This window comes from Phaethon aethereus (genome assembly GCF_964289735.1).
Source record: "Phaethon aethereus genome assembly, chromosome: 2".
NCBI lineage: Eukaryota > Metazoa > Chordata > Aves > Phaethontiformes > Phaethontidae > Phaethon > Phaethon aethereus.
Genome location: NC_138582.1, coordinates 139203886 through 139225059, shown reverse-complemented (window position 1 = coordinate 139225059; position 21174 = coordinate 139203886). Strand labels below are relative to the sequence as shown.

Below are 21174 nucleotides of genomic sequence, written 5' to 3'. Positions count from 1 at the left end.
GATGCTTTCTTTCTGCTACTACTTTAGTACAATGAAAGGCAAATATCAAGAAGCAGGACTTGGCAGAAGGCAACCTCTGACTACCAGCCCATGGCAATCCTATAGGGCTCTATGGCTATGGAAGCCACCTCCCTTCCTCAGTAAGAAGCACCTTCATTTGTATTCACTTATACTAGTTCCACAGTTCGTGACTTCAAATCTGGAGGGACCTTTTTGCCTTCAAAAAAAAGCTAGTTCTGAGTTTTTTCACAGTAATCTAGCCTCAAAATCAACATCCAGTTTTAAAGCTACTAAGCCTCAAGACACTGCAGCTGTTTTCAGCAGGGCCTGCCTCAGGGAGAGGGAACTACTGAAACCAGAAGGAGATTCTACATTTTTCAATGCCCTGCTTAAAAAAAAAAAATCTCCTTTATTCTCTATGTTCATTTGCACCTCTCCAATACAATTTGTTCCTCACTGATTTCTTCTCTCTGATTTTTAGTGACCATAAATGACAAACGTAAAAACCTGTCTCCTTAAACAGGTGACAGAAGTAGCCACATCTCTCCTGACTTGTGGGTAGGGTAGGGGACAGCAGAGCCTTATTCGCTTTGTAAAAGCAGCCGTATAAGCCGCTAATATTTCTGTCTATATCACATATGTAGCTTGGCACAAGACAGAGGTTTCTCCCCACCCTGAACCTCATGGGATTTCTCTGCAGGTGTAAGGTCCATTCACAACTAACAGCTTGAGGCACTTGGATCTTTGCACATGGAATTGCTTGTTTGAATCCAATCAATACTGCAAAAGTAAGTAAGTTGTTTGAAGTTTTGCCATGTAGGTTTTTTCCAAAGAATTATTGTACAAATCAAAATTATGCATGAGTTATAATTAAGTTTGCCAGGAGCATTCTTTCCTAAGAAAAAGCAAAACAAGTTAGCACTCAGTTAATAAGTAGTAAGAGTTAGTAACTCTTACTGATGGTATTTATATTGCTTAAGACAAATACAAAAGTATTAGTGAGTTTAATTTTATTAAGAGTGTTACTTTAAATAAAACAAGCAATCCAAAGGATTTCAAGCCACATAGGCTCATTATTATAGTTTGTACAGAGAGTGCTTAACACATGGAAGCTTGGAATGAACAGCTGCCTTTCAGAGAAGATGTGACAACACAATAAATCAGACAGATATGGTCAAGCTTGTCCTTTCAATCCACTGTTTGGTTTTGTTTGAAAGTATACAGGGGAATAATTTCACCATATAACCTTAGAAATTTAGCTTCCTAGAGTAGGAAACTAGCCATGCTGTGTGGTGCATGGAGAGACACTGACTCTTACAGAGGTTGTTCAGAACAAACACCTAACTGAGGAACATTGAATTCCCTGGTTTCTCGCCCTGGTGACCAAGGGGAGCTACATTTACCTTACCAGTCGAGTCTAAAAAATGCAGTGATTAGCTTCTGAGCTCTGTGATGCTGAAAAGGATTTTAATGAAGGCACTTGTGTTGAAGGATTGAGGTAACCTGGTCTGGAGGAAACCTTTCATGAAATAAATGAAACCTTTCCTTAATAAATGAAGGAAATCTTCATTTATTATTCGTATAGTCATAACAATGTAGTGCTACGATGTGGGTTATGGCCCTATGGCCCTACATACTGTCCTAACATTGCCCAAATGCATTTAAATGATAATGCTGCCTACTTCTCTTTCTTGTAGAAAAAGGCATTACAAAGGTCGTTCCTTTGTCACTCATCCTGTGTTGGTACCACATACATGGAAGGCAAACACGGATGCAAAAACACTGTTAATTTTGACAGAATTTTGTCCTTTGTCTATGCAAAATCAGTGGCTTCAGGCCTTTTATAAATGGTTGGTGGCTTCTGGGTGGGTACTGGAAATTAAAGTTAAGAAGAAATAAGCCTTCTCATTGTCATCAGCAGAATTTAATCTGACTTGGTGGGATTTTCCGTTTATGTTGGCAAACAGAAGCATTACATATTTGGACTGTTTATTCCGGTAACCTTAGCTAGCCTGCAGAACTGCAACATTACTCTTTTGATTAGCTCCATGCAAATAGATCTTCCGAGGTGGAAAGATCTCCTACTCTTTCTATATTTGGCAGGACCAACTCCATAAAAATGTCCATTTTGCCACGCCTCTGATACCCCACTGCAGCTGCTTCCTCTCCTCATCCCACAGTGAGATATTAAAAAGTTTGGATGGAACCTTCTCCAAGTTTATCTGGATGTACAAAAAAGCCAAGAATGCGCTTGTCAAGGTTACAAATATCTAGGGAGCTAAGATAGTTTTTAGTCTAACTAGCTCTTCAAAATATAATAGAGGCCTGCCAGCTGAAAATTATTAACTGCTGGCAGAGCAGGGATTGTGAGTGCACTCTATAAGAAATGGAGCAGGAATTATATGTACCTATACTGCTGGAATTCTTACAATACCATAATAGAGCCATCCTACCACCAGATGTGCTTAGAGTGCTCTCAAAGTGCACTCTTAATATCTAGGCAATTGAGGCACTTATTTCATTTCATCCTCCTGTCTTGTAACTCAGGTTTCCTTTTTAGAGAGTGATAGGATTACTTCCCTCTCCTGGTCCATATGTTGTGAGGGTTTCTTTTCATTATTATTTCTGTGAAATGGCCTTCCATGAGTCATTTATGTTTGAACTGATCTTGTAAGTTGTTTCAAAAGTCAAATGGAGCCTTACTTTGATGACTGTAGAAAACTTTAATACCCTTATATAGCTTTTTAAATATGGTCAGACATATGGTTTTTTCTACAGCTTGTTTAAATGCCAGAAAGGTAATTATGAAGTGTTAGTTGGTCAGTGCCTCTTTTAAGCTGCCGCGTATGGTTGAAATTATCACTATAGTCAAGAGGAAGATAGAGCTTTCTTAAGTAATAGGCTTCGTGATTTATCTCACATCTTGGGAAAGAACTGAAAGTTGTAACTTTAGAATGACCCAACAATACTTTCCCCAGATTATTTTTTGTTCTTCTGCCCTCTGAATAATATGATGTTTGTCATTTTTTTAAAACCTAGTAGAAACAATTATGCTAAACAATTCATTCCATCAGGGGATAGTTCTGCTCTCAAACCTATTTTCTGAGCAGATACATTAGCTCACCCAATACCCACTGCTTGTTTTGTCATTTTATTATCTGAAGTTTCAATTATCTGTGTGAAAGTTCAATGTTTCGTGAGAGATCAAGAGAGCTTCCAACACAAATAGGTCTACAGCCTGTGATGAGAACAAGTTTGTCACTTGTGTGTTCACTTATTGCAAACAAAGGAACTACTGCCTATCAGGTACCATTTTGTGCAATGCAACCTTTGGGGGGAAAATTGTAAAGGAAAACTGTTCCAGAAATAGCAATTTTCTAAAAATGCTACCTCACTGAAGGGTGGGGGGTTTTTTTATTCCATCAATATATTTTAATTCAGTCATAATAATTTTAGAGAGAGGAACTGGTTTTGTTGCATCTTTTCAAGATAGGTATCAAATATGATCTCCTCTGTTGGGACAGCTAGTAAAAGAAAGTAATAACAGTAGTAAGTGAACAAACAAGTGCTGTTATCCCACTCAAGAATAATCATTCATTCTGCTAATGATGAAAAGTCCTGAAAGTGAGTTCAATCTCTTAACTGTAAAAAAAAGAAATATTAGTGTCACACCAGGTTCACCTTGGAGTATTTTTTTAAGTCATTGAAGGAATACTGATGTAAAACAAGTATGCAAGAAGAGTCAAGCCTTTTGACTTACTGCATTCAGCTTCTAAAGACTGTCATATACCATGGAAACCCACACCCAGTTCCATGCCTGTTCACACCATTTTCCCATCAAAGCAGTACATTTGATTTTAAGAAAAGACAGTCCTAACTGACAACATTGGAAGTGACATAATCACTTGGCTTAGTACGATTCAGAAACTGAAAAATATGTCCAGAATTTCCTCTCAATTTTCTTTTTGTTTTCAATTAACAATGCAGTTTTTACGCTATTTTTTTTTTTTACTCTCAGACCATTTTATTGTGGCAAGATATAGAACTGGACTCTATCAAGCTAAAAATCTTAATGCTTTCCTTTTCTAAGCAAGGGTGGCTTTAAGCAGGAAGGCAGGAAGGCAGGAAAGTAGGGAGTTATCTCTAGCAGCTCAGTTGTCACTCTGTGATAATCTGGGGAAGCAGAGAAGAATTAGATTACATAATTAGATAGGATAATTCTAATTCTATTGAAATGATCACAGTTATCAGCAGAATGCTTAGAACTGACATTATGTGACAGCTAGAAAACAGCAAGTGCTCCCATGACTTAAATGAATTCTCTGCACTTGTGTAGCCCAGGCTGCCTTTTCTCCTCCAGAGACATTATTCAATAATTATCTGCCCCTTTTTAGTACATTAAATGATTCTAGTTTAACTATTTCCTTTAGCATAGTGGACTGTCTCTTCATTTAGTTGTACTACTCAACTTGATCTTTGAAGAATGAAGAATTTATCAAGGACAATAGTTAAATTCCAGGCCAAATTCACCATTATTAAATATGGGGATATGTTTTCTCAGTTCAGCTGACTGATTCCTGTCAAACTGGCCAGCAAACATTTTAAAAAATTTATTTATCATTGCGCAGTACCAGACCGACTCTACCTTCGTCACTGAGACAGGAATTAATTCCTCCTCCCCTTAGGTGTCAAAATCAGGTGTGAAAGTTAATCTAATTTCTTGGCTTACCTTGGTCAGTGGAAATAAATAGGCAAAATTTTATCAATTGTTTGATACAAAATGGTGTATTTTACAAACATAACAAACATAATTAAATAACTGAAAATGACCCCAGTGGAACCTGGCAACATGTTCAAGTCAAATGAGATATATTACTGGTGGCTTCTTGACAAGCTGGAAGGGACAGCTATTCTCTAGAAGCCTTCAAAGAAAAAAGCTGTTTCATTTGCTTGTGTGAGTAAATGTGTGTTCATATATAGAAAAGACTGGATTTTCACTGAGATGTCTACTTATAGCAGGTGTTAATGCAGCTCAAGAAAATTACAAAAGTTCTCATATCTAGAGTTCACAAATCATGATGCTATTCTGATACCTTCCCTTGAATATATCATCATCTTACTGACTGTATCTAAAGCAATCCCTGAATCTAACGTTGATTCCTGAAGAAAGCTTTCAATTTTAATGATAAAACTGTAGGTAATATTTCAGCATATTCGGTGTACTTGAGTCCAGTATTCTAAATATCTTTAATAAAACGCGTAACTTAAATGTGTATGTTGATGTAACTATTATTTGAAATGTGACTTGACTACCTATTTAGTGAGTTGGGATGAGATCCTGAAACACTTCAGTACATGCTTAACATGAGTATTTCCATTAGAAATCAATGTGACAACATGCATGATGAAACTTGAGCACATGCAGAAGTGTTTCCCGGACCAGGGTTTGGTGAGCAGGAAACCAATAACAGTGATAAGAAATTCCATCCTCTCCTCTGCTTTCACAGTGCAGGGTAAGATAAAGTGGTTAAAAATGCCTGTATTCCAGTTCTGCTGGTGTTCCCATTCTTGCTGCCATCTGGAAACAGGATGTTCAGAAACTCTGGACAAATGGCTACTGCATATATTTAATAGACTAAAACAAGATGCTCATATTTGTTGCATGCAGGCAAATCAACTGCTTGTGCATGCAGTATTTGAGACCTACCACTTCTCCAGCCACATCGATGTGGACAAATTAGGAGAGATGTGCACCAGTTTAACAGATATATTACTTGTGCTTTTATCTTCCATCTCCACCTACTAGATGAAACTAATCTGTAGCTGCTACATATAAAAATATTAATTACTTGCATAGGAGAGAGATAATAAATGTGTATCATTTTGCTATAAACATTCAATCTGATATATCAACATATCTATCGGTACCATAAACAAGAGGTCTACTGTGAGAAGCTACTAACCGCTGCTAAATATTGGGCAAGAATTTAAAGTCCATTATTTTGCATCAGTACCTGTCTTTCAGTGAGATCAAGGTTTACTGCTATCTCATACCGCCTCAGCCTGGTCAAATAGTTATGATGAGCAAATTCTGCTTCTAGCTCTCTGATTTGCTCCTTGGTGAAAGCTGTCCTTTCCTTCCTGGGTTTACTGTTCACCTCTGACTTGTAGTTTCCTTCTTGGGAATCTGGAAAGAAAAAAAAAAAAAAAAAAATTGAAGTAATGACAAGTGTACTGCTAAATAGGAAAAACGCTCAAAGATAACAACATGCTTCAGTTACATTCTTCAAATTTTCTTCTCTCAGAAACACACCCTTGCTTTCATACCTATGGATTCTTCACCGTAAATCAGGAAAGCAGCAGTAATTCTGACAGATGTGAGCTGCTGCTTCCATTCACACACATCAAACTTTAGCTTAAAACCTTGCAGCGTTTCATTTCCTAACAGCTCTCTGTAGAATTTCTCCAAAGCTTCAACTCCTTCCCACTTCTGGAAACTCTTGGTGCATCCAGCTACTAAAGGATGTGTATCATTTGACTGGTGTCTTAATGAGTAATACCTCATGAATCTCTCTCTCCTACAATTTCATTAGTATTTTAAACCAAAGCTCTATTTTAAAGAACACACTTTAAGGTTTAGTCCCGTTACGCTTTCAGGGAAAGGTAACAGACAAAGCATAGGAAAATCAACACACATCAAAAAAGGAATGAGAACATCCCACGTGATAGTGGGATCTCCTCCTACTCATGCCATGGTGCAGGTAGGGAGGTTATGCCACAGCTGGCATCAGTATAGGAAATTTGCTACCACTGCAGTTCGTTACCTAAGGAATACTTTGGCCACAATCAGAGGAGCTTTGCTGAAAGTTTTGTTACCACTCTAATAATTCCTTTTACTCTCAGAAACAGGTATATTTGGTCCTGAGCCAAACTATTGAACTCAGTGACAGTAATTCTCTTGCTGTCAGTGAAGTCTGTTTAAATAAAGAGATTAAACTGTAAAAAAAAAAAAAAAGAAAACAGAAAACAGAGAAAGAGAGAGTGGAAAGGAAAAAAAAAAGAAGGACCAGACATTTATAAGTTTGGGTATGATACAACACCTATAAATCCAAAATTAGCAGGAGATCAGTAGGAGTATCATTAGTCAAACTCTGGCCTCCTGAACCATCTTAAAAATGTCACAGATAAATTCACACTTCAGCTGCTGATTTAAATAGAAACCTGCATCAACATCCAAATGAACAGGCCCGCAAGAAATCACTCCCTGGGACTCTGTGTCAGATGAATCATCGACATGCCTGAGACTGTCCAACTGGCCAGTGGGTCTGGTTTCAAAACTACAGTCAACTATCTACATTTTCCCTTTTTGTCAGTTACTCTGTTGCTTGGAAAGGAACTTTTTGTTTGTTTTATGAGAACTGTTGATGTTCGACTCGGTGCTATAGTCATTAATTTAAAATGTTTTAAAGCTAATAGATTCAAATCGCCAAACCTGTTAACTGTTGCTGATATGACACACAGAACTTTGCTTCAGACATGGTTGTACTGCTGGTGTGTATGACTGAGGGTATCCAGCAATGTTTTTGAGTGGGTCCGGGAGCTGTTCAAGAAGAACTGCAGTATGGATTTTCTACAATAGGACCCCATTAGATGCCACACCCATTGACTACTGTATACGGTCAAGGTCCAGTATCCAAACTCAATACAGAAATCTTGACAGATCAAAACCATCTTAAACCTAGAAGTTGACATTTCTTCCTTCATACTAGTTAGCAAACTAGAATCACTATAATTTCTCTCTGCATTTTTCCATTGCAGGAATATGCATGTTGCTTTTCTTCCTTGAAATTTGCTTACCATAAGGTCCAAATACTATGCAGATGAGCTGAACTTAAATACTTAAACCCCTATATCAGCATTCCAATGAATCACTGAAGAGAGATACCTAACTTATTTTTCTTAGCATTCGGACTTACCATTCTTAAACCACCAGAGACATGTGCATCCTGCTTATCTGCAGTACAACACGGAAATGTATTCCATGCAAGTCATTGCTTAAAGTCCTCTTAACGGTCTTGGTAACCTGTGTCCATGTGAGGCCGTGAGCCAAGAAGTCTTCACAGGTACAGCCCTTTCTATAAAAAAGACCCATGGCTCACTGGTTTCCAAACTAAAGGTTGCAACCTTAAATAACAGTAATGCACCTACAGATGGCACTGACACCGTATTGAAAAGTAAATGCTATAAATGAAGACATAAGCCTGGAAATGCAAGAGAAAGTGGGGTCAAAGGTGTAAAACCTTGGTAGTTACTCCTATCATGAATGGACAAAGGGAAAAACTTCAGAAGTAGCCACTCTCAGGAGGATACTGACCTCTGTAAGTGACTGAGACCTATAACACAAGCAATTTTTCTGCAAGCTTACAGTTCCATGAGGAAAACAGAATTACTGCACGGCCAGTAAAACCATAATGAGCCAAGTCACCTTTCAGGTTAATACTCATGACTCTGAGTTCCCAATTTACAAATGCATCTAAATTAGCAGGTTAGCATCAAAATTCCAGGTTCCTGGGATACTGGTGTAAGGAAAGGGAAATGTAACTGCATGAGTAGCATTTGTCCTTCATCTCTGCCAGCACAGAGGATTCAGCACTGCTAGCAATGCTAGCCCACACAGATTCTGTGCAAATACAAACATGCTTGGACAAATGGTTATTTAGACATTTCCGCGATTGCTGGATACTACCTTTAAGTCAATGCTGGACTCTAAGTGCCTGGCAGCCACAGTTTTGTCAGCAGTATGATTTCATCAGCAGACTGACACAGTGGAAAAGTTTCAGGTCTTTATTTGTTTATTGTGAATGTCATTGAATGTATTTGTAATAGTCAAGGTATTATGAAAAAAACCCATATCATATATATAAATATTTCTGAAAGCAAAAGTTGGAGAGGTACGGAGAAACCTGAGACAGGTACACAGAAAGTTGACTCCCTTTCAGTACCGAGGTTCATGCAACAGAACAACTGTAATCCTACAAAATCTGTTTCAGCAAAGATCTGGCCAGCAAGGCTGGTATTTTGCTTAATGCATTTGAGATATTGCAAATATATATAGAGAGAGACAGTTAAGTGAACACCAGTTATGAACTCTTGCTGTCATCTGACTTTCTCTGCTGCAGTGTTACTGTGGTTCATGTACAGATTGCCTTTTATTTCCTATTGACATCATACTACTTGGAATAGTAATTTTAGAAATTTTGTTTTAATTTCCAAAGTGGTAAATCTAGGTTTTCTGATTGTTTCTTTTTAACACGCTCTATAGAGCCAGGATTGGGAGCTCCCATCTCTTTCTGACCTTCAGGTCTCTGCTCATATCACCTGACTAGCTTCTCTTTGGTGGAAAATGGGTGGGAGACTTGGAAGAGATTTTTGGCAGAACTGATGTCAGCCTACATCTGTTTTGCAGCTGTTGCAACTAAGACAAGAAAAAAGTCCCAACAACCTTAGTTTTCTTCTACTGGCTACATCTTATGCCAAATGGTAGGTGTAGAGGCAGAGAACAAAGCCTAGGGGGATCTAAGTTACACTCCTTGCCTCTCAAAAGGCACACATAAAATATATACAGATGGTACAAACCACTTGACGAAAAATACAGCAACCTATATTTTCTGTCTTCTGCCTTCTCCCGGACAAATTCTGGCACACTCTCAGAAGACGTAGCCTACATGCAGGTATTAGTACCTTATCAGTCTCTCTTTCCCAATCCTTTGTTCTTCAGATGTCAAGTAATGTAGGCAGTTAAACACTGCCTTGAGGAATGCAGGTCATACCTCTTTCTCAGAATTGTTTCTATGAGTTTTCAAAAACTCCAGGCAGCATCTTTAATATCTCCTCTTTGACAAAAATGCTTGTTGGTAACTGATGTAGAAGGTACCATTTGGAAAGACATTCAAAGCAATAAATGACTGTTCTTACAGATCTTTAGAGGCTTAGATTTTTCCAGAATTTAATAATAGCTCAGATTTTTTTACAAAAAATCATTACTAATGGCACCATTCCCACCGTCAAAAGTTACTTCTACTTTACTGAGGAAAGAATTGCTGTTAATCTCAACATTTGTATTGTCCAACTAGAGTTCCTATCAACTTCTCTCTACATCACCGAGATATGAAGCACACAAAGCAAACACAGGATCTATCTCCTTTGTGTAGAATATGAAAACTGATCATCTGGGTATTTTTGCTTTTGATGAATGCCTAGGGAAAAAAGGGCTGGTCACAGAATAGGGAAGAGAGACTGGTCAGAATATCGATGTTACAAAGATATGGTGCTAACTGGGTAGGGTCAGAACCACCGGCAAAATGTGCAAGAAGCACCTGCTATTTTTTCTTGGATTAGTTCAACAGCTGACATGGCCTCATTTCTCAGACACAAATGAACTTTCAGTTAATACCTGTAATGGAAGATCCCAGAAAAGAATTTTCAAAAATAAGTCAGATTGGTAGTGCTCAACTATTAGCAGATGCAGATGGTTTTCAGATCCTGATATCCATACTGATAGTGAGTAGTGGCAATAATCACTAATGATTTGTGAGAAAAAGGCCATTGGAATTTCACCCCTAGAGTTGTTATTCGATGTCCAAGTTTTCAACTTTCACTCACATCTTCCAACACTTATTCTCAGAAAGCCTCTACCATGAACAACCTATTTCTAAATTTATTTCACTGTAAGTTTATAGTGAAGTTGGCTAAATTAAATGTTTGTAATTGCATACCTTCCTCTAAATGATGTTCAAGGGTTTGCAGACAACAACTACTACATGGTTATTTGCTTTGAAATGAAGCAATCTATGTAAAGTGATCAATGCAAAAAGCTTGCTACTTCTGAGTAGTTTAATGTTGCATGAAAGAGCGTTTCTTTCAAACTTAATTCTTCTACATTTGTTTAAATCACTAACATGTAAATAAAAGCTTTAGAGCTTCTAAACATCAACAGGACACAACAATATGTGATTTAACACAAAATGCTTTTTTTTTTTTTTTCTCCTTCAAGATATTGGCAATATGAACTTAGGGAAAAGTACTTTAGTATGAGAGCAATAATCTAGCAAAATACCATTATTCTGAAATACACATGTGAAGAAAATAAACAACTTTGTACTATTACAGTTGCAAAGGGATATTTTGGAGCGGACAATTATATTTTTTAAACATCAGAAGTATATACTGGTATATATCTGAACTGCTTAATCTTATTTTTTCTGATGCTTTATAGCTAATTATATTTTTGGACAATATGAAATAATTCACTGAGACACAAGCAAAGCATAAAGGTCTCCATATGGTTCCTATTGTTTTGCCAGCAACTACATGTGAGAACAAGATTTACCCAGAAATAGTCACTTACTTTCAAATATTTTTGACATTTAGTAGAGAATACTATGCAGTTTTTCCATGACATTTTTCTCTATTTTCATTTCAAAGTTGCTCAGAATTCATATGTAAACTTACCGTGTGTCCAAAACATTGCCCATTGCTTTGCAGGATCCTAATTTAAATCCTTACTCCCTACTTTTGTTTATAATCTTTGTACCGAAAAAATTACTTAACTCCTGGGCTACGCAAAACTACATAGTTATGCTTACTTTGATGCATCTACTCTTATTTGCACCAGCTGAGATGATGCAAACTTAATTAACCTATTTTTTTTCATAATTTTTCTTCTCTTTAGTAATTTAAATAATATTCTTAGAAGACTTTGCTCAGTTAGAAGTACAGTTCCAAATCACTGAACATAGTCTGAGTGCCTTTTTTGAGAACGTCATTACAAGTATTTCTGGAGCTGCAATTCACTAAAGGTACTTAGAGAATCCTTTCTGAAAAACAAAAAAACCCCAGCATCATCATTTCCATAATTCACAACTCTGCATGTGCAAATGGGCAAAGCTGCACAGTAGCACAAGTACGACACTGAAATTACATGAATCCTTCTTTTCATTTTAAGGAAAGCAAACTTTTGTTTGCTTATTGAGTTAATGCTTTCTAACTCAGTCTTGTGACAATTTACAATTCAAAACAGCTTCATATCCACTCCCCAAAAAAACATGAACTGGCACAGTAAAACCTGTGGCTATTCTGAAACACACTATATACCATCCTAAAGCATTACCTATCAGCTGTTGCTGCCAACCTTTTTTGTTATTTCTGCCTCCTGAAAGTACAAGTCTAGGTATTACACTGCAGTATCGGGAACACTGATTCGTAACACTGGGATAGCTAATGCTGCAGGTTCTTGAACAGACCTGTGCTGGAAAAGATGTGCTTCTGCCAGGTCATCTGATCAATCTAACTTAGCATGCACGTGCCACTTCTTCATGCAAACATAGAAGACAACATATGAATTTTCTCATATGAATAATTACACTAGTTAGTAGATCTTCGTGTGGAAGTCACTACTCTTAGGAAAGGTTTAAGTATACAATAACAGCTTATGTTAGGAAAGGAGGCACAGGATTTCCCTTAAAGAAACTTTACAGGCTGCACTTTAATAGGACTTTATCCAGTGGGACCTCCAATTCCCATTTGGAGTTCTGGAGATACATTGCTTACATGCAGCATTGAATACCGTACACGTGGTGACTGTTTGCCTATTTACCAAACCATTTTTATAATTTGCTTTCATGTAGAAAAGCTTCATTAAATGAAGGTGAGAGCTGCCAGCACCACCTCCCCACAGATTAGCAGTGAGTCCTTCTGAGTTAACCTACAAAATCAAGCCAAGAAATTTTCCATGCAGAAGCCTCTTAGAACAAAGGCATCCAAGTGGAGAAAATGGTAGCTGAGATAGGAATTTATATAATCTTCCTTCCCTTGCGTCTTATCTCCTAGATATCTCCCACAGAGGCTCTTTCCTACCCAAAGGAAGCAGAATAAAAGTGAAGAGCAACCAAACCCACGCCAAACACTGTGCGTGCCTCAGTCATCATCACTGGTCTGATGAAAGCCTTTCCCTGGACAGCAGCTGTGTCAGAACTCCAAGGAGGCATTAAAATACTCCTTTTGGCCTTACTTTATTGTATAAAAATACTTAGTAAAACAGATTTTTTCTGCAGAGATGGTCCCTGAAAGATCTAAAACACTTCAAACTGTAGAAAAGTGGCTGCTTATGAAAAGATATGACACACAGAACTTAGATAATCACTTCTCAACAAGTCTTATCTCCCTAAAATGATGGGTTGTAGATTTCAGTTCAATTTTGTGAAGCAGGGAGACCCTTGTCCTCCCAAAAAAACTAGAGCAGCCAACATATGCAGTGTTCTGGGACACAGGTTTAACAAAGGGCCATATTTAATTCCTGTCTGAAAAAAAGAAAAAAAAATCCCAAACTAAAATACTTTCATGATAAAGAATGCAGTCTGGATGATTTAATCCTTTTGGCCAGTGTGCTTTTTGATGAGATGCTTTCTCACAAGTACATGTAGATCTGCTTCTTTGTCATCATTAAAATATAGTTGAGGTTGCTCCCATTTATATGACATAAAATGCTAAATATTTAGCTTAAGATATTGCCAGCAAAAAGAGATGAGGTTAAGGAATGGAAAAATATGTTGCAGTGACTTGCTGCTAAGAAATATATAGAGAAATTATACCTATATGTATCTTGCATGTACTGTCTAGAATTTAAATATCATGAAAATAGTTGTGGGTTTTTTCCTTCTGTAAAGCCAGACTGTCACTGTTAATATTAAGAATCCAAATACAGTGGGGATTGGAACATATGTCAAGCAATGCATCTTACAAACCTTATTTCTATATTAATTTCTTTATATAAAATATCATTAGTTTTACATGTTTTCAAATTTACGTTCAAAGTCCCTTGCATTTAAAGCAGCAGCACATTCCACCACAAAACCAGCAATGTCTGCTTCCCAAATGGCAGATTGGGAATTTGTCTGCTTAGAAAGTTCAGACCTTGTGGATATTATTCTTCGTATCTGTGAGTAAAACACTTTTAATGAGGTATTACAAACTTTGTTACTACACATGAAAATCTCAGTTATTTAGTTTTCAGAGATCACTAGAATAAATCTTCACTGTGAATTTCCAAATATCTTTCTAAAACCATTGTATTTTATCCGTACGCAAATAGACTTCAATTTTCTTACATATAGTCACAATAGTCACCTTATCCAAAGGTTGCTGAAATCAAGGTGTAATTTCCAGACTTCACCGTATGTATAGCTCTTTTTTTCATTAGCTGACATGCTATATAGCATAGACAGTGCCTTTGCCTCCACTCTTCACACACAAGATATTACATTAACAAAAGTAAAAGCCAGAATCTATAGTAATTCTTGTAGATCTTGTAACAGACCACATCAGAAGAGGAGGAAGCTGAGGGGAGATCTCATCGCTCTCTACAACTACCTGAAAGGAGGTTGTGGTGAGGTGGGTGTTGGTCTCTTCTCCCAAGTAACTAGCAATAGGATGAGAGGAAATGGCCTCAAGTTGCACCAGGGGCGGTTTACATTGGATATTAGGAAAAATTGAAAGAGTGGTCAAGCATTGGAACAGGCTGCTCAGGAAAGTGGTGGAGTTGCCATCTCTGGAGGTGTTCAAAAAACGTGTAGATGTGGCACTTCGGGACATGGTTCAGTGGGCACGGTGGTGTTGGATTGACGGTTGGACTTGATGATCTTGGAGGTCTTTTCCAACCTTCATGGTTCTATGATTGTGCCACAGCGTGTACCTTCGCTACAGCAAATGGCCTAGAAAAAGAGTGTGCCGTTTGGGACACTTTCTAAGGATAGGCCAACTTCTTCCCCAAATTACAGTGGGCAAACTGGGGCAAGCTTAAGACTTTCAGTGGAATTGCTTCTCAGTGACATGGGTGTCAGAGACGATTTTGATCCCATTATAAGTCCCAGCTTACTTTGTGTATGATCATGAGAAGTCTTGAGTTGGTTAAAGAAAAGTATTTTCTTAGGCTCCTACATATATATTTTCTCAAAATATACATGCAGAACTTACAGTCAAAATCTTGCTGACTTCTGTTTGCTTTTAAAAAAAAAATTATTGCAATTGCATGAGCTTGTGTCCGAACAAAAAAATAAATAGTTTGCACATAAGCCAAAGAATCCAGACTTTTAGTTTTCCATACTTAGCAATAAAAGTTGAAACACTTACAGAAGTTTAATACAGTTGGAGTTTCTTTAGGGCTCCATATTGCCTTACTCACCCATCTTTCCAAAGCAGGTCTTCAGGATACAATTACACAAAGGAAAATATAAATGGGTACCAACAATTTTAATTTAACTCTTTCTAAGAATTATTTTGCTGCTACAGGAAACAGGAAGCCATTTCACAGTGGTATTTTTCAGTGTAATTCTTCCACTTGTGTTACACTGGATAATTTTTTTTTCCATTCATCATGGAACAGATTTCTTTGGAACTCCTTAATGATGTAGTGAAAATTTTATATATGTCGAATATGTGACAGAAAAAAAGCAGTGTCTGGAGCAAATCTAACATCCAATATTTCTGCTTAATTCTATGTTAGCATGCCCTTTCTCCCTTTTTTTTTTTTTATCAGTCTGCCTCAAATGTTTTTACTCTTTCTAAAACTTGTCCTTTTTAAACACTCATAACTGCCCTCTGCAGTGTATGTAGCACCTTGCAGAACTGCAGGATCACAAATCACCTTCCATTTCACAGTCTTGATGAGTGTTGCGGTCCTCACAAGCAATTTCACGTGGTCATTCCCTGCCTTGATGGCTGCCCCTGCTAGACGTGGCTCAGCTAGTGTGGCATTGCAGCTTTCAGCATGAGGCACAAATCCCTGTCTGGGTCTTTAATAAATATCATAGATTTCTGTGCATATGCCTGCATATGTTTTAGTGACATGTTTTGTAAAACTTACTATCCCTCAGAAAGCATTAAAACGAAGCCAACAGGCCCAGCTGTGCTCATAACATACCTTAGTAGATATCCAGACTTTAAGAACAGAAAAACACACACACATGCACACCTTCCTACCAAACAGGGTTGTTGTGCTGGGTGTATTCTACTATTTCATTCACAGTTTACTTTACAACATTGTGCTGAAGTATAACACTAACTATAAAAATGGAAAAACCGTGGAAAGTACTTTCCCACATGCAATTAAATGGAATTACCTGTCTTTCAGGGGAAACCAAAATAAAAAGAGTTATAAAACAAAATTCTTCAGATGTTTAAACTATTTATACCATTGGGTTTCAGACCAACCATGAAAGTTTCATTTCTCACTTAAAACTATTACTATCTGTTAATACTAGATAGAAAACCTCCTAATGACTACTTTGTAAGTCCTGACTATCAGCTGGTTTTGACTTACAAGTTCTCTTACTTAGCGGCATGCCACATTTTCCTTTCTTTGTGTTCTCTCAAATGATTATTGTAAATGGAATCCATTTAAAACACCCAAAAGATTTGTCACGTGTGAAGGTAACACAATTTCCTTTTTCAAACTATAGTACAATTGTTAAGGGATGGAAAAATGCTCACATAATTAAACAGAAAATCCAAAATAGTTCTCTAAATAGTATATTGGGTAAAGGAAATAAATCTGAAATTAAATAAAATCTAACTAACAGTGCAGGTTTACGTTTTCTGCTAAATCTATTATACTATTAATTTTACAGTCTAGGAGAGCTGTTTGATGAATAATTTTTCTCGATTGCTAACAATCACACTTGTTATACAGTTAAAGTTTGTGACTCATAATGGAAAGCTTTGGCAGGGTGCAATAAAAAAAAAAAACACAACTTCAACTCTGATGTGAGCAAAAAGCCGCAACATAATTGTTTGGAGTACTTCCTATTATTTTAAGATTAGAGTGCAAGAAAATATTTACTGTATATCTAAGAGGGGAGGTCACTTCAACTACAGGTTCAAGTATAGCTTTTCAGACAGCAAACTTTTATGCCGTATTTGTGCTGTCCACTTTTATATGCCTGTGATAGAGAGGCTATAGTTAAAGTAACTAAGAGGTCTAAGCCTCCTTTAATCATCTAAAATAGACTGCTACTTCCAAAGTAGTTGATATTTCTTACATAGTGTTAATTTTTAATTTGGAAAGAGAAAGTACAGTAATAAGAGCCTGATTTTGCAAACACGTCAGTGTGTACATAAAGTTCAGGTCTCAAGTGAGCACTTCGAGAACACATATATTTAGAAAAAAAGGAAAAAAGGAAAAGATTCTCCCAAACCCAAGAGCATCCAATAATTAAAGCACAAGTCCACAGTCAAATCAGAAGGTTGTTTTGTCCCCAGCTTCATTTCCAACTCCTTTTCAGTAATGGAAAATCTTTCTGTGATCACTATACTCATACAAAAGTAGAAACTTTTATTTGCCCTAGTAAGAGAGGCCATTTGGCACACAAATGTTAAATAATATGGCCTGAGTCTTCCATCATTAGCCTCACGCAACTTGCTGCATATAAGCTGGAGAAGAAAGGCCTTCCTGGTAATGTGCTAGCAAAATAGTCTGACAGTGCCTGTCAAAGCATAGTAAATCCTATATACGTTTTACAAATATTTGTTTTACTCTTTTAAATGAAGCTCATTTTAAATGCCTACCTCTACTAAGATAAGAAAATTAAGAAACATTCATTACAATTGAAGATACAAGTTAGGTAGGTACAACTTTTTTCTCCATCCTAAAAGTCCTAACACCAAAAACAAACACAAAGGTTACTTAATTCACCTGTAAAACAACACACATCAGTCGCCACATTCTCTATTGCGATCAGTTGTCACCTTCAGTAACGGTTGGCAGGCTGAAGGTAAAGCATCATTCCCCCTTTTGACCCTGATAGTGTTGAACTCCATCTTCCTAAGAAGTGAAAATTGTTGTTTTATTTCTTTACTCCTTCCTAAGAAGTGAAAATTGTTGTTTTATTTCTTTACTCTTCTTCCCATCCATATAATCTAGGGTTGGATGCTCTGCAGTAAGAGTAGACACAATACTTGAGATTATCAGATTACAGAAATAGGGGAAAAAAGAGCCATAGAATTACTGGAGGATGTAGGAGTGTACTCTAAAAAGCAGAGACCTGAAGCAACAATGAAATCCCAGCACGTATACCAGTAACCAGCAATTCCAGGGCTGGACTTTGTGCAACAACAATGAACGCTGCATTTGCCAGTGCTAATGGGGTGAGGAGGAGGAGATATAAAAATCCCCCTCTGAACCTCAAAAAAACACCCCCCGAACTCTGGTCTGGCAGCTCTAAAAAAGAGTATGTAGCAGCTCCGAAGCGGCACGAATTCAAGAGGTATATTAAGAAGTGGAATAAAGGTCTGCAGCTTTCCAACAAAATGAGTTATAGCAGTTAGACACGAGCTCTGGGACATTACTCTTTTCAATATTAAACTTTATTCCATCTAATTTTAAACTACTCAATCTCTGAGTTTCCACCCAATTAAATAAGATGATCGGACATATTTTTATCCAGGGTATCTTATTTTAAAAATTGCACAGCTTTGAAAAAGCTTAATGCCAAGAAAGGAGCTTTTCCAGTCTTTTTTACCCAGTGATAACCACCCCAAATATGGACCTCTTGCATCCCTGCTCAGGATCTTCAGGCAAAAGGGACGCCTACGAATGCGGGACTGTTTGCTTAGCACAGCTGTCCCTGTGATAGGCGGGCCGACAGTTTCTACAGACATAAAACAAAAACTGAAGCCTCTGATCTCAATTGTCTGTTGTGAGACAAATTGTCATGAGGCAGATGTAAAGGTAAGTATGGAGCAACCTCATTCCCTCTCCTACCCGCTGCTCTGCTGAGAGCTCCGTAGTAACACAGCACTTCTGCAGGATTCATCTGCTTGCTGCCTTGTTATTTAAAATAACGTCCAACAAGCATCTCCCTTCCTTTCTGCGGTCCCTAGTGACTCCAGTCAGTAGAGCAAATGTCACTGGGGCTTGGATTTATTGCAGATGCTGGACTGAGCATGCGCCGGTACAGCACAGCCCTGCAAAAACGGTACTTCTTGAATAACTCACTGGCTTGTTTTATATTGTTGCAATGTTTTCCAGGGGATTTATAGGCCTCTGGGGCACTAAAAACATGGAGCAACAGCTTCTTTCACAGATGTAAACATGGGTTTGAGTAAATAGTTAATTTATGCTGGTGTGAGAGCATTTGGCGGATGTTCCTAGTCATAAACAAGCTTTCTCCATCTTTCAAAACAAAAACAAAAACTAGATATTGACATTCTCTATCATCCAAAACTCCAGCTTGCTTCTTAAGCACAATTGGACCCAGTTCATTTCACAAATCTGAGACAAAATTCAAAGGGAAAGGAGGTTAAAATGTTGGCTTGTTAGGGTTATGACTATGCTGAATTCATATAAAAGATAAAAGAGCACAACATGCTGATATATTTGATGTTTTTATGCAAGACTGCCTTGTTTCCATTAAACAGCAAAAAGACAGCTACTGTTTAACTGAAGAAACTGATGGAAAATCCTCATTACTATATAAACAGTGGTTTAGGCATAAAAAGTGTTTAGTTTATGCATCTGTGCATTTAGCTGAACACTAAGCTTTTTCTAAACACAGTTTGATGCCTTCCTACTCCCATATATTTTCACTTTCTTTCTGAAAGCAGGAAATCTGTGTCTTCTCATGCCTCAAAATGTAAAACAAAAAAAGAAAATTAGATTTTTGTATCGTGTGTTTTACCTAACCTACCAGAGAATCTCAGTACATTGCTCCCAGAGTTATAGTTTCCCTTTAAAGTCTGTCTTTTGTTATTTTTTTTTTACCTTATTTCCAAAGGAAACTTTGGTCTACCATCACCATAAAAGACCTCATTAGTTTCACCATCTACTTTATTCTATTTTGGGATTTAGACCGCTTGCCCATTTGATGTTCTGTCATTCAGTTGCTTACCCAGACCTAAAGCTGAAGAAAAAAATTCATAGTCATGCATTTACAACAGAATATTCTCAATTTACTTCTCTTAGCTTCTAAGTCACATCAATAAATATGTATACCCAAACCATTTTTTTCAATGATGGCTTCCATTCCTGGTTCCACAAATTTCACCTCTTTCAAGCTGATTTAGTCCCTATTAAAAATCTCAATATCAGCCCCTTTCTCTCCTCATTCACTTTCATGATGACAGCCCTTCAAGCCCTTGACATAATAAAAGTTGTCTTGCAGTAACTGCCATGTAGGTTAATCTTCAGTTTTGTGGACAAAATGAGAAGGCATTGATATGACAAGGCTCAGAACATCAAAAAATCACCAGTCATTCCTTCTTGGATTGCATCAATGGTGACCAGATAAAAAGTTCAGGTTAACCACCCTCCTTCAACATATTAATGAGCATTAATTCACCCACATACTAACACAAAAGTCAAACAGGATTATTTGTGTGGATAGTGCACTGTTTGCAAAATAAGATCTGCCCCCAAAAGCTACTGAATAGAACCACACTTATTTTTGTGTATCTTAATACACCAAAAATGCCTTTTAATCAGTTAAGAACTAATTCTCTTTTGGTTTTATTTGATTTGCTTTAACTTTCACCGAGAGATAATAAGAGCCTATTTCAGACAGTTTTCTACTACTTTAAATTTTTCATCATTAATTCTCAGAGAAGGGACACTAATCAGGACACTAATGCATGACCTTACTAAGCCTTAAACGTAAATAAATAAATAAATTTTTATACTACTACTTGGAAAAGACTACAATTCAATCAAAGACTGAAGAATACCTGCCTCAGCTAGGAAGGCTAGTTCCCTAGCTTGGAGGACATTTTTTTGGTTCAAAAACTGTAGAAAGAGTCCAGAAGCTCTTTCTTTGAATGAAGGCATGCATTCACAAACAGAATGAGACCAAGAAACTTTCAAATATATTATTCTTTAGTATTAGCGTAGCAGTGTTGCTTGAAGGGCCTCCTCATACTAGAAACTGCATACCAACAAAAGAAAGTCCACGCTCCCAAGAGCCTACAATGCACTTATATGCTGCACCTCACTTCTTCATGGTGGTAACAAGTGGAAACATTGATCACTGCATCCCAGTTATCATCATCCTGGGTATTATACCAGAGCAGGTTTTAAGGAAAAACTGAGGGAAAACATCACAGTTGTGACACCCTTCAACTTAGTCTCCC

General features: G+C 37.3%; 1 protein-coding gene across 1 annotated transcript in view; it reads right to left on the bottom strand.

The window, feature by feature from the left end:
• MEOX2 (mesenchyme homeobox 2) overlaps window positions 1-21174 on the bottom strand; it is a gene marked incomplete at both ends in the record, with an annotated part of 53001 nt that overhangs the window by 6988 nt on the left and 24839 nt on the right. Inside the window, one exon of the mRNA XM_082015147.1 lies at window positions 6015-6187. Within this exon, the coding sequence (XP_081871273.1) occupies window positions 6015-6187 (173 nt within the window). The remainder of the gene's footprint in view (window positions 1-6014; window positions 6188-21174) is intronic.